The sequence below is a fragment of the Acomys russatus genome, chromosome 7 (assembly GCF_903995435.1).
Source record: "Acomys russatus chromosome 7, mAcoRus1.1, whole genome shotgun sequence".
Lineage (NCBI taxonomy): Eukaryota > Metazoa > Chordata > Mammalia > Rodentia > Muridae > Acomys > Acomys russatus.
In genome coordinates this window covers 34,176,216-34,189,178 of record NC_067143.1, presented here as the reverse complement: position 1 = coordinate 34,189,178, position 12,963 = coordinate 34,176,216, and the positions used below count along the sequence as shown (strand labels likewise).

Below are 12,963 nucleotides of genomic sequence, written 5' to 3'. Positions count from 1 at the left end.
TGACATTTGGCCTCCATATGCACACACACAACTCTCTCACACACCTACTCCAAGAAAGGGTATTTTGGTGTAAAACAGAGATTTAGAGTAGCCAGCGGGCTACAGTCCTGCGGGCAGACCCTTCCTGGGCTATGAGAGAATGTCATGAGGGGTGGGGTTGGGCAAGTTAAGTCTGGGCCACATTGCAAGAGGTTTGAGTGCTGACCTGCTTGAGGAAGCTAACTCCAGTATATTATGACAACTGGGTGGGGTCAGAGGCATGGAGGCAACTGGGGACACTCCGGCCAAAGCTCAGGGAAGTGGTGGTTATACAGCCGAGCACGAAGGTCTGTATACTTCACTACAGGCAAATGATTACCCATAAAGTACTGAAAAGAGAGACAGTGCCAGCTTACTCCCCAGCACGGGTCAGAGGGTCAGAGAGGACAGAGATGGGAGAAGCCTCGCCCCTCCCCCGGCTTAGCTTCTTTCCTGGTGCTATAATCTCCCCAGCCCACTAAAAGAAGTCTCTCTCTCTTTTTTTTTTTTTTTTTGGTTTTTCAAGATAGGGTTTCTCTTTGTAGCCTTGGCTGTCCTGGACTCATTCTGTAGACCAGGCTGTCCTAGAACTCACAGCGATCCACCTGCCTCTGCCTCCCAAGTGCTGGGATTAAAGGCATGCGCCACCACCACCTGGCACTAAAAGAAGTCTTACAATAAACTATTAAACTGCACTGGATTCTAAGAAACCTTCCCTGGCGTACCCACTCCCTTAGACACAAGGAACCCCCCCCCCCATTTCCAGCATCTAATTTCCGTTTCCACTCCCCTAGGAGGACTGTGAGAAGGAGGTCAATGCTCAAGAGCGATGAAGGAGGTCGGCCTGAGTCACTGGAGTAGAAGGAAGCAGACCCAGAGGGGCTGAACTCCGGCTGGGGCTCCCTGGCTAGTCAGCAAGCCAAAAGACCTAGGTTCGAATCCTAGCTTACAGTTCTCTTCACACTTGTAAGCTGAGCACTTGGAAAGACGATGCAAGATGAGGAACTAGAGGACAACACAGGTTCAAGGCCAGTGTGAGCTACTAGTAAGACCTAGGCTCATAAACCGAGGATTTAGTTCAGTGATAGACAAGGAAAACCACACTCCAGAGGCTAGGGAGCAGCATAGCAGAGCAAGAGTTAAAACAAGCTACCATTCTGGGCCAGGATATATAGCCTCAGTGGTAGAGGACTTGCCTAGCAAGAGGCCTTTGGGTCAATTCCCTGTAAAATACACACACACACACACACACACACACACACACACACACAGAGAGAGAGAGAGAGAGAGAGAGAGAGAGAGAGAGAGAGACAGAGAGAGAGAGAGAGACAGAGACAGAGACAGAGAGACAGAGAGACAGAGAGACAGAGACAGAGACAGAGACAGAGATCCTGATTTAGTGGAGGGTACATATATACAGAAGACCCCAGAGCCCCAGCGATGCTCGCGCAAACAGCAATGGTATACTTCCTCTGATTTGAAGAATTATAGATGATTTTAGTGCGCTTTGTTTTCTATTTTTTAAAGACGAATATCTATATCACCCCCAGAGTCTTCTCATTACTCCTAACTGAGCTTTGGTCTGCTTGTTTCACTAAAAGCAAACAGTGCTTGAACTGCTATGTAAATATTGCCATGTTGCTAAGTGAACGCAAGGCGTGCATCATCCCAGCAAAGCAGCCCGCCTGCAGACATCACAGACATCACCTTTGGGTCAATTATTTAAATCAGACTTAAAAGCTGACTTTAATGCTAAGAGGAGGAGAAAGCCTCTCTACTCTTTACTTTGAGCCTTTCATCAACTTGTTTCCGATGGGCACGGCTAGAGGGTCTGTCCGGATTTGCATGAGGGTCATAACAAGCTACTGGGCGGATGCTGACACTCAGGGTGAACCAGCTATCTGAACCTCCCAGCAGTGGAAAGTGTTTGTGGAGCCTGGAGATAGCTTGGTCCTGGGGGGGTTGGGGGGCGGGGAAAACCCAAACCTTCCAAGTCCCAGGAGAAGTTTTTACCCACAATAGCCGTTTCCTACCCTTACCTTCAAACACAAGTGGAGCCATTCCGGAAATGTGAGTCAGAGAAAAAGATTATCAGAGGACGGAGGCTTGCACCAACGGGACAGAAATAGACATGCAGGAACCAAAGGCCACCTGGTAGGGCAGGGCAGCTTCTTGCTGTTCTGCATTCTTCCCTGTACCCCAAGGACACCCCTTGCTCACTTCTTCTCAGGGATAAGGAGGGAACCCACTCTGGACACTGTGGTTGGCATTGGTGCCCTTGCTGCCGTACCCAGCTTGCCAATCCTTTAAAAAATGACAGTAACAGTGAGTCTGGCCTCCAAGTCATTGAGAAGACCCAATGGCAGAGCGTATCTGCGAGGTGTTGAAAAGTCAAACAGCCACGTGCACAAACCTGCGTAGGGACAGTTTGCTAAGGAGACGTGAACACAGACCAGAACTCAATCAGAAGAAAAACGCTGGGTAAAACAAAAACAACCCCCCCCCCCAAAGCAAAACTAAAACCCTAGGGGAACAGAATCCCTTTGTCCCAAATCATTTGTCATGTTCAAGTTAGAGGGGGGCTTGGGTGTTTGGATTTCCACTCCTTAAACAATGGTTGAGTCGGCTCTGGAAGGGCAGCTCCTGTGGCGGAAGACCAAGGTCTTGGAAGTAGATGTTTGCTGGAGAATTCCTTTCACACCCACCTTCTCAAGCCATGGCTATTCCTAAGGAAAATCAACCCTGCCTTTAACCGAAGTACCCTGCACTGTCCTGTTGGACGCTGTGCTGGAAGAAAGCCTGGGGACTGACTGGTCAGTGACTGGGGGACTCTATGCTGATGACACTGGCTCAGGCTGATGTCCCCTATGGATGGATCTGGAACGTTCTACCATACCAGGAAGTCATCTCAGCAGCAGCTGCAAGGTCAACGCCACAGGCTCGTGCAGGAAATAAGCCAGGGAATGAAGAAAGCAAAGGGAGACTAGACTGAAGGACTTAGGGCATCTGCGTTAAGTTTAAAAGAAAAAGAGGTAAGACTGGCTGCGAGCGGCTTTTATTTACGCCTGGAACAGACAGTACAGAATCAAACCTTGATTCTGGAGCCCGAGCAAAGACAGCTTTCTCATGGAACTGCGCTCTAATTCAGCCATTCTCAACCTGTGGGTCGAGACCCCTTTGGCAATCCTCTAGCTCCAAAAACATCTACACTCCAGTTCATAATGCTAATTACAGTTATGAAGATCAAAAATAACTTTATGGTTGGGGGTCACCACATGAGGAACTGTAGTGAAGGGTTGCAGCGTTGGGAAGGTTGAGAATCACTGTTCTAATTCCTTAGGAGTTAATGTTGAGTACCAGTTTACAATAGTTTTGAAAGAGAAAAGTCCCCACCCCACCCCCAAACAGGCTCCTTTACTTAAACAGTTGGCCCCCCGGGAGTGGTGCTGTTCTGGCTGTGCTGTTCTGGTGCTGTTCTGGTGCTGTTCTGGCGGGCTATGGAACCTTTTGGACATGAGGTCTAAATGGCAGGTGTGGGGCCACTATGGGGGGACTGAGGCCAGGCTCATGCTTCCAGACTGCAGACACCAGCCTGCCTCCTCACACTATGCTCCAGCCTCAAGCTGCTCCCACCCCCCAACCCCCATCTTTCCTCCCCAGGATGGACTGTACCCTCTCAAACTGTGAGGCTAAATAAATCCTCCATCCCTAAGTTGCTTCTAGTCAGGTATTTGGTGACAATGAGAAAATTAACTAATAAATTTGGTTTTCTTCTTCTTCCTTTCCTTCCTTCCTTTTTTTTTTCCCCCTGCCCGAGACAGGATTTTCCTATATAGCTTTGGCTGTCTTGGAACCTGCTCTGTAGACCAAGCTGGCCTTGGGGAATCAAAGGCATGTGCCACCACCGCCCAGCATAACTTTGGCTTTCTTTTTCTGTTTTGTTTTGTTTTTGTTTTTTGAGACAAAGTTTCTCTGTGTAGCTGTGGCTGTCCTAGACTCACTTTGTAGACCAGGCTGGCCTAGAACTCAGTGATCTGCCTGCCTCCCGAGTGCTGGGACTAAAGGTGGGCACCACCATGCCCAGCACATAACTTTGGTTTTCAAGAGCTATCTACAAATGAGATGCCTGAGGAACTGGGTCTGGTGGTTCTAGTGAATCTGAAAGGAAGTGTGACTTTCACTAGCTGGTCGAAATTAGTGAGCTACCCAAATGAAACATAGGAGAAACATTCAAGACACAAGGTAAAATGCTAGACAATTTCCAATAGACAGTTAATGTGCACACCTTTTACAGAGTAGATTTTTAACTGCAAATATCGTGTAATAAGACCACCATATCCTTAGTGATGGTACCTGTGGTGTGTAGCCAACAGTGACAAACAGTGTCTCATCACGGTAGTTTCAAACACAAATATGATGAATTTTACGTTGTACAAACCTTTCCATGAGAATTAAGCAATATCTCTCTAGACTTGAAGCCAAGGTGTCATAGTCAGGGCTATAAGACACTGTGCTGGACCATGCCAAACACTCAAGGGCTACATGGAAGGCCCTGTGCCTTGGCTACTAGCCTCTGAAAATCAACCAAACAACCAGCATGTACAAAGCAAGAATCCAACTCTCAGATGCCTCTGTTGCCCTCTGTCTGCTCCTAGAAGACAACCATCACTCAGCATCACCAACTCCCCAAAAGAGGGTGGATGGGAGCCTTCTGCTCTCTCCCCAGCAAGTGTTAGACTCGATAGATGGGCACTGCGGTGACACAGTTTAAAGAAGACACCTCTCTGCAAACCCGTAGCCCTCGAGGCTAAGTGGGATGAATGGAGCAAGCTGTGAGACTCACAAAAGGAAACCGGGAGCTGATAAACTGAACTGAGGGCACAGAGTGCATCTGCCTGCAGCTTGGTTGAGCCCCAGAGGAAGACCCAGTTAACCTGAAGGTGCCAGTGGGAATGACTTCTCTGAGGCATGCCACGCCCCCCTCCAAAATGCAGGTGTGGCCCACAGGGGTCAGAGGAGGCACTCCCTCCAAATGTGTTCTTTTGGTTAATGTCCAGGGGATAAAGAGGACCCCACGGCAAGACCTTTGTGGTTCTCAGTGACTTTGGATAAGGATGGCTTCTCTGTCCTCGAGTGGCAAGAGTTAAAATATTCCTCAAGGTCTCATATCTCCCTAAAAATGTCTACTGTTTTCTGCAAAGTCCTTGTCATGGATGATGTTGATGACACCATGCTGTGAAGGATAGATTCTTTCTCCTACTGTTTCTTAATTAAACACTAGCCAGCTACCAAAACTGTTTTTAACACCAATGAGGCCATTTCCAACATATGCCTTACAGATACTAACTATATGATGTCCGGGAGTAGAGCCACGGATGTCACCCTTGCGAAGCAAGCCCTCCCCTGCTAAGTGACATCTTTAGGCTGAGAAGGTTCTTTGAACATCACACAAAGCCATATCGAGTGGCAGGTGGGGGGACAGGCAGCACGGTGCACTCACTCTTTGGTCAGAAGAGGACAGGATTTGAGCAGGAAGCGCGAGAGCCCGGAGTCCTGGAAGTAGAGGTCAGGAGGGGCAGTGGGGCTCTTCAGGTTCAAACAGCGCACGATGACGTAGAGGACGGCAGCTACAGCAGCCAGCTTCACCCCATCAAACACCGCGGGGAGCTCGGGAGTCTCCAGCATAGCATTCATCTTGATCTGGAAAGCAGAGGCACAGGCCTGGGCTCACAAACACGGCCAGGGCAAGGAGGGTGGGGCCCATTGTGTTGCAGAGGCATGGTCCACTCTGGATATCTCCACAGATGCCCACAGGGTGCTCCAAGGACCCCCATCATCATCACCGGATAGCACCAATGCCCAGCCAATACCCCTCACCACAAAACAGTTGTGTAAGTACTGACTAAGCAGGGTAGCATGTTCTCCCTGTAATCTCATGAACAGTTCCCGATGAACAAATTAGAAAATGTATGGCAGGGGCTGGAGAGATGGCTCAGAGGTTAAGAGCACTGTGCTCTTCCAGAGGTCCTGAGTTCAATTCCCAGCAACCATATGGTGACTCACAACCATCTATAATGTGATCTGATGCCCTGTTCTGGCCTACAGGTGTACATGCAGGCAGAGCACTGTATACATGACAGTAAATAAATCTTTAAAAAAAAGAAAAGAAAAGAAAATATATGGCAATAGAGTCTTTGTGAGAATGGGGTGGAAAGTAAGGCGAATTAGGAAGGACTAGAGGGAGCGCTCTGATGTCTCTGAACATGCCACTTAACCCTCTGTAGGTGTTGCTGGCACCTGGAACACCAGGTGTATTAGTGTTGTTGCCAGCCTCTAACAGCCCCCCAGGGAAAGCTGTTGGGTGTGCTGGCCCCACTTCTCTATTTTCAGAGTGGGCTGAGGGAAGGCTGCCCCAGCCCATCTCAGCCATCTGCTCCAGAGTCCGTGGCTCTGGAGTTCTGGTCAGATTCAGCTCGGGTCATGGTGGCCCTGGCTCCTGAGGCTTTCAGGCAATGTAAGATGGAGGTAATCAATTAAAATAACTTTTTTTTTTCTCCTTCCAGGAGGTACCTGAATGCAGCTATCGGTCAAAAATTAGGCCAAGGACAGATCACATTCAACCACTAGACCAAAATTAAAAATTACAATTTCCCACAAACTGTGTTAGTGTTTCAGCTTTTGAGATAAGCGTTCTCTTGTATACAAAGCATACACACACCACCTCAAGCCCACAAAACACATCAATTTTTTGTCTTTTGCTGCTTTTGCTGTATTGTCTTTGCTGTTCTACAGAAACAGAACATTGTGGTGGCCTTAAGATTAGGCTAACCAGTCAGGCATGGTGATGCACACCCGTAATCCTAGAACTTGGCGGGTAGAGGCACAAGGGTCAGGAGTTCAAGGCCAGCCTGAGCCATATGACACCCTATCTCACAATGAAATGGGGGGAAGGTTAGCACAAAACCAACAAAAAGGGAAAAAAGAAAGAAAAGAAAATGTAATTCTCATAGCCTCAGTAACTATGGAAACTGCTTTCCCTGGAATGATTTTAAGTAGCCGCTGCTAAAAACAGTTATGAGAACTCTGATAGCCAATGATGAAGACAAAATGGGTAGGGTGAAAAAAAAAATCTCCAGAAAGTATATAATAGACCGAAGACCCCTGAGACCTACAACAAGTCCAGAGAGGCCCACGAGACTCCTAAAACAAGATGACACAAAGCTTGGGCCAAAAACACTTTGGGAAATCTCTAGCAAGGTCTTCAGTTGGGTGAGAAACAGATCAAAGGCCGCATATTCTTAACTAGCCTTTTGTCATTAAGACAAAAACAGAAAAAGAAGTTCTGAAAACTTCCTGGAGGGCTGGCAAGACAGTTCACAGGGTAAAGGGGCTTGCTGCCAAGTTTGATGGCCTGAGTTTGATCCCCAGAACCCGCACGGTGGAAGGAGAAAAATGACTGACTCTAGCAGGTGGGCCCCTGACTTCTACATACATGCCGTGACATGAGCATAGCCACACATAAAAAAAAAAGCTTAAAAAAGAGCTTAAAAGGGCCAGGCATGGTGGCTCACGCCTTTCATCCCAGCACTGAGGAGGCAGAGGCAGGTGGATCTCTGTGAGTTCGAGGCCAGCGTGGTCTACAAAGTGAGTCCAGGACAGCCAGGGCTACACAGAGAAACCCTGTCTCAAAAAACAAAAACAAACAAACAAACAAAAAGAGAATTTAAAAAGTAAAGGTTGCCCGCCAGTACAGAGTCGCATTTAAGGCCAGCTTGGGATACATGAGTCCCTGTAATAACAACAACAACAGTAATAGTAATAATAGTAACAACAACAATAATAATAAATTTTAAAAAAAGCAGCCCTGATATAATGTTAGGTTTTTAGGTTTTGTTTCGTTTTGTTTTTTTTCAAAACACGGTCTCTCTGTATAGTTCTGGCTATCCTGGAACTCACTTTGTAGACCAGGATGACTTTGAACTCATATAGATCGACCTGCCTCTGCCTCCCAAGTGCTAGGATCAAAGATGTGCATCACCCTGGCCAGCCTGAAACCATGTCTCAAAAGAAAAGTCTACCAGAGACTCCAAAGTTTCTCTGATTATGTGCTGGTGAAATGTAAGTAACTGTTAAGTGTTTCTGTGTCCTTGCTGGACTGAGAACTGAGGCTGGCTACTGTGCCTTTCCCAGGAACTCATCCAAGGCCCCTTCCCTCCCGGCAACCATGCCTTGTCTACAATAGTGCATGGGAGGTGACACAAAGCAAAGCAGGGTCTCAGCAGTACATACCGAGGCCGGCTACTCTTCTCACAGAGAATATGGATCTTCCTTGAAGAGGTGAACAGTTGGGCCACTCGGATCTAATCTTGTGTTCAAATTAACCTAAAAGCTGAAAAGAATCAGATTTAGATAAGGGTTTTTTGGTTTGTTCGTTTCTTGGGCGGACAGAGTTTCTCTGTGTAGCCTTGGCTGTCCTGGAACTCACTCTGTAGACCAGGCTGGCCCGGAACTCACATCAATCTTCCTGCCTCTGCCTCCCGAGTACTGGGATTAAAGGTGTGCACCACCACTCCTGGCTTTAGGTGAGGTTTCACAGAAGAAGAAGAAACCTTTCTTTTTGGCTGTTTGGAGACAGGGTCTCAGGAGTATCCCTGATGGGTGTCGGACTTGTGGCACTGCCTTACCTGTACTTCCCAAGGGCTGGTATTACAGCGTGTGCCATCATGCCTGCCTAAGGGCCTATGTAAATGGAAACATAACCCGTCTCCCTTTCCTTCTCTGCACTTTAGGGGAAGTCTTTAGGGGAAAGGGCAATTTCTTTAATTAATGTGTCTGCCGTGGTCTTGGATGTTCTCACAAACTGGCTGTGGGGAGGCTTGGTGACCCCCCCACAAAGCCCGGAGCTCTCGTTGGCACCGGCTGGTACCTGAGACACACATCTTCTCACTATAGCAAACTCAAGCTACTTTCACTCTTTATCCCACAAAGCAATGCTGACGGGACAGGTGTCACTGCCGTGACCAATGAGGTAACCGAGAAGGCTTTAGAGTAAGGCTGCCCAGCAGGAGAGTCAGACCCTTTCTTCCAGACATAGAGCAAAGGCCGGGAATACGGGAAACAAAGAAAGTAAAAGGCACAAAATCAAGGCTCCAAAAATATGAAAGAACTGCAAACAACTCTGCGCAAAGCTCCAGCCTATGTGAATACTAAGTCATTTACCACTTTCCCATGCCCTATGAGACAGATGCCAATATCATGTCATTTTACAGGTGGGGAAACTAACTGATACCTACAGAGATTATGTTTGCCCCAAGGTCACAAGGCTGCTGGTAGGCAGAAAGGCCAATGCTCGTTTCTGACTCTGGAGATCTTCCTAGCCACCATATGGTGCAACAGAGAGGAGCAAACAAGGAAATGCGTGGAATGGAGAGGGAAAACAGAAGGCTCCAGAGGCTAGCCCCAAATGACAGGTGTACAGGCAGGTCCGGGATTCAAGCTCCGTTTGTTTCGGTTCACCACACTTAAAAGACAAGAAGAGAATGAAGGGCAGGTGAAGGAGAGGCTCAACTAACAGTCACAGCCATCCTGCTCTACTGGTGGCGCACACCTTTAATCCCAGCACTCGGGAGGCAGAGGCAGGCAGATCTCTGTGAGTTCGAGGCCAGGCTGGTCTACAAAGTGAGTCTAGGACAGCCAGGGCTTACCAGAGAAACCCTGTCTCGAAAAACCAAACCAAACCAAACCAAAACAAAATAAACCAAAGCAAGCAAACAAAAAAAGAGAATTCTACTAGCTCTCCATAATTCCAAGACAGGTTAGCCACAGGGGCCAGGGTGTGGTGAGGCAAGACCTACAGAGCAGTGTCCCCGGCCACTTCGCAGGCCACCTGAGTCCACCAAGCCTAAAGGCTCAACTGCAGGATGAAAACCAGGCACAGCCCAGACTCACATTCTAAGCTCCTGGCCCACGGCCTGGGGTTTTCTTTGCCTGGCTTTAGTAGTGGCCCAGGTTGGCCTTTAACTCTTGGCAGTCCTCCTGCTTTGGCTTTTTGTGTACTGGGATTATAGATTTGAGTTACCATGTCTGGCTTTGCCTGGCATTTTGCAGGGGAAAATTGTTTATCGGTTGTCTAATATCAGACTGCAGGCAAAAATCTGTACTTCTGTGTTTTCTAAAACAAACAACACCCTAAATAAACAAAAACTAGCACTCCTAGCACTCGGGAGGCAGAGGCAGGTGGATTGCTGTGAGTTCGAGGCCAGCCTGGTCTACAAAGTGAGTCTAAGATAGCCAAGGCTACACAGAGAAACCCTGTCTCAGAAAAAACAAAAAACAAAAACAAAAAAACTAAACCAGAAGCCGGTAGTGGTGATGCGTGCGTGCCTTTAATCCTAGCACCTGAGGCAGAGGCAGGCAGATCTCTGTGAGTTTGAGGCCAGCCTGGTCTACAGAGAGAGTCCAGGACAGCCAAGGCTACACAGAGAAACCCTATCTCGAAAAACCAAAAACCAGAGCCGGGCATGGTGGCGCACGCCTTTAATCCCAGCACTCGGGAGGCAAAGGCAGGTGGATCGCTGTGAGTTCGAGGCCAGCCTGGTCTACAAAGTGAGTCCAGGATGGCCAAGGCTACACAGAGAAACCCTGTCTCGAAAAACAAAAAAAGAAAAAGAAAAACCAAAAACCAAAATCAAAACAAAAAAACAAAAAAAAAAAAAAAAACAAAAAAAAAGAAAAGAAAAAGAAAAACCAAAAACCAAAATCAAAACAAACAAACAAACAAAACAAAAAACAAAAAACAACCCAAAAAAGAAAACCGCTAAAGCAGAAGATTTGGTGAAGCAGAGTGGCCATGGCAACAGTGAGTGAGGCTGAAAAGCAGCTGTTCTCCAGACACAGCACATTCTGTGACATAGCATGAAGTCTTTGACATGGATCCCACCACCCCTGGCCCAATTTAATCACTTCTGGTGCCTGAATCATCCCTATAATTATCTTTCAGAGCATGTAATCCTTGGGAAAAAAATTATCTAAAGTCTCTTCTAGTCTTGTGTAAGTCTATACTGTCTGACTATTTAAAAGTATCAAGTATATGCACAAATGATATGACCATGACAAAGTTTTGAAAGGCAAAATGTCAAAGCTTATAGGATGTGTTGTGGTTTGTTTTACTATTCATTAATTCAAGTCTATTTATGCCTAAAACTTCCCACAAACTATTTGAGGTAGCTTTGACAAAGGATTCTTACTTGGGAATATGCCTCTCTGAGTAAAATGAAACACTCCCTTGGAGCTAGGGTGAGTCCATAGACTAAATCCTTGTCAATTCTAAACAGTCTGGTCTCATTTAAAAAAAAAAAAAAACAACAAAAAAAAAAACCTTAAAATGCAGTTAACCCTCTTGCCCTCTTCACTCCCTGCCTCCCTAATCTGCAGATAATATGGCTGTGACTCCAACAGGCATCTTGGGTACGAACAGCTCTAAGGCCTGTTAAAGACAGGAGGGTAGGTGGTGATTTAGTGGAGCCACCATGCCAGACCTAAGTCACCTGGCTCAGGATTTCTTTTAGGTGAAAGAGTAGCTTACACAACTATTATTTCTAGATGCTTTTACTATACAATTTCCAATGATACATAAGGAAATACTATACACCTACATCTCTTTGGTGCTAGAAGCATCAATTGCTAGTTTTAAGAATGTTTTAGGGCTGGAGAGATGGCTCAGAGGTTAAGAGCACTGCCTGCTCTTCTGGAGGTCCTAAGTTCAATTCCCAGCAACTACATGGTGGCTCACAACCATCTATAATGAGAATCTGGTGCCTTCTTCCGGTCTGCAGGACTACTTACATGCAGGCAAAACACTGCATATGAAATAAATAAATCTTTTTTTTTTTTAAAAAAAGAATGTTTTAATTTAAAATTTCAAAGTTCACAATGACTTTACCTATTTTTGTTACTAGAGAAAAGCTTTAAGAGCTAAGGGTGGAATTCAGTGGTAGAACACTTCAAAAAAACTGCAAGGTATTGGGTTCAATGCTTGGTACTAGAAGGAAGGAAGAAAGGAAGGAAGGAAAGAAGGCATGAGCTAGCTGGCTTTAAGATAGCCGCCAACAAAATGTATGAAAAAAAGTTAAAATCTAGTACAAGGAATCTAAACACACCAAAAAACACAACAAACTATGCATGTAGTCCAGCGCTGGGGTTTCTGCCCATCAGAGGGGAAAGAGAAACCCAGTCAGCCCAGTGGCCCACAGGGTAGAATGAGCTAACGGAATGCTCTCACCCTTACATGCACAACCTGCACTCAGCGGAAAGACGGCTCTTCTGGTACAGGATTATTTTAAAGATCTGCAGGACTTTATAGAGGGGACTTAGATTGATAGACTATCCTATAACTTTTTTTTAATAGTAAATGCAGAAAAGAATTAATTTCCTTAACCATTAAAAAAAAAAAAGACAGAGTTTTAAAATTCAATTCAGGGCAGGCCATTCCATGAATGGTTTGATTAGTATGGCCTAAATTTATAGCCTTGGCCCAAGGCTTGAGTCTGAGGGTCCTGGGCAGCAAGCCAGTTCCGCATGCCCCTAGGGAGTGCACCCTTAAATCCTAGAGGGCTTAGGCAGCTGACCACTTACTGGCTGCCTAATATGGCACAGAACCACCATTAAGTATCACTTGAGTACAACCAGGGGTGAGGAGGGGTGGGCGTGGGGGAAGACTACGGTTTTATGCACTTTAGATCTTAGAGATGAAAATAATTAAGCAAGGAAAGGCCTGTTAACAGCTACATCAAATAGGAATTATCAGACAATTCCAAAACAAAACTCTTCACCTCCATTTGAACTCACCTAACATTTTGTTTATGGTGGTTGCTCTCTCCGTTTTTCTTTTTCTTTTTTTGCAAATCTGACCTGCCACCTAATATTAAATAGTCTGAATTTTGTCTA

At 46.4% G+C, this 12,963-nt stretch overlaps 1 protein-coding gene across 1 annotated transcript in view; it reads right to left on the bottom strand.

Annotated features, from left to right (window-relative positions):
• Positions 1-12,963, bottom strand: part of Abhd2 (abhydrolase domain containing 2, acylglycerol lipase) — a 91,286-nt gene that overhangs the window by 57,888 nt on the left and 20,435 nt on the right. The window contains exons 2-3 of the mRNA XM_051148757.1: positions 8,308-8,407; positions 5,519-5,718 (exon numbers count right to left, since the gene is read on the bottom strand). Of these exons, the coding sequence (XP_051004714.1) occupies positions 5,519-5,712 (194 nt within the window). The 5' untranslated portion in view covers positions 5,713-5,718; positions 8,308-8,407. The remainder of the gene's footprint in view (positions 1-5,518; positions 5,719-8,307; positions 8,408-12,963) is intronic.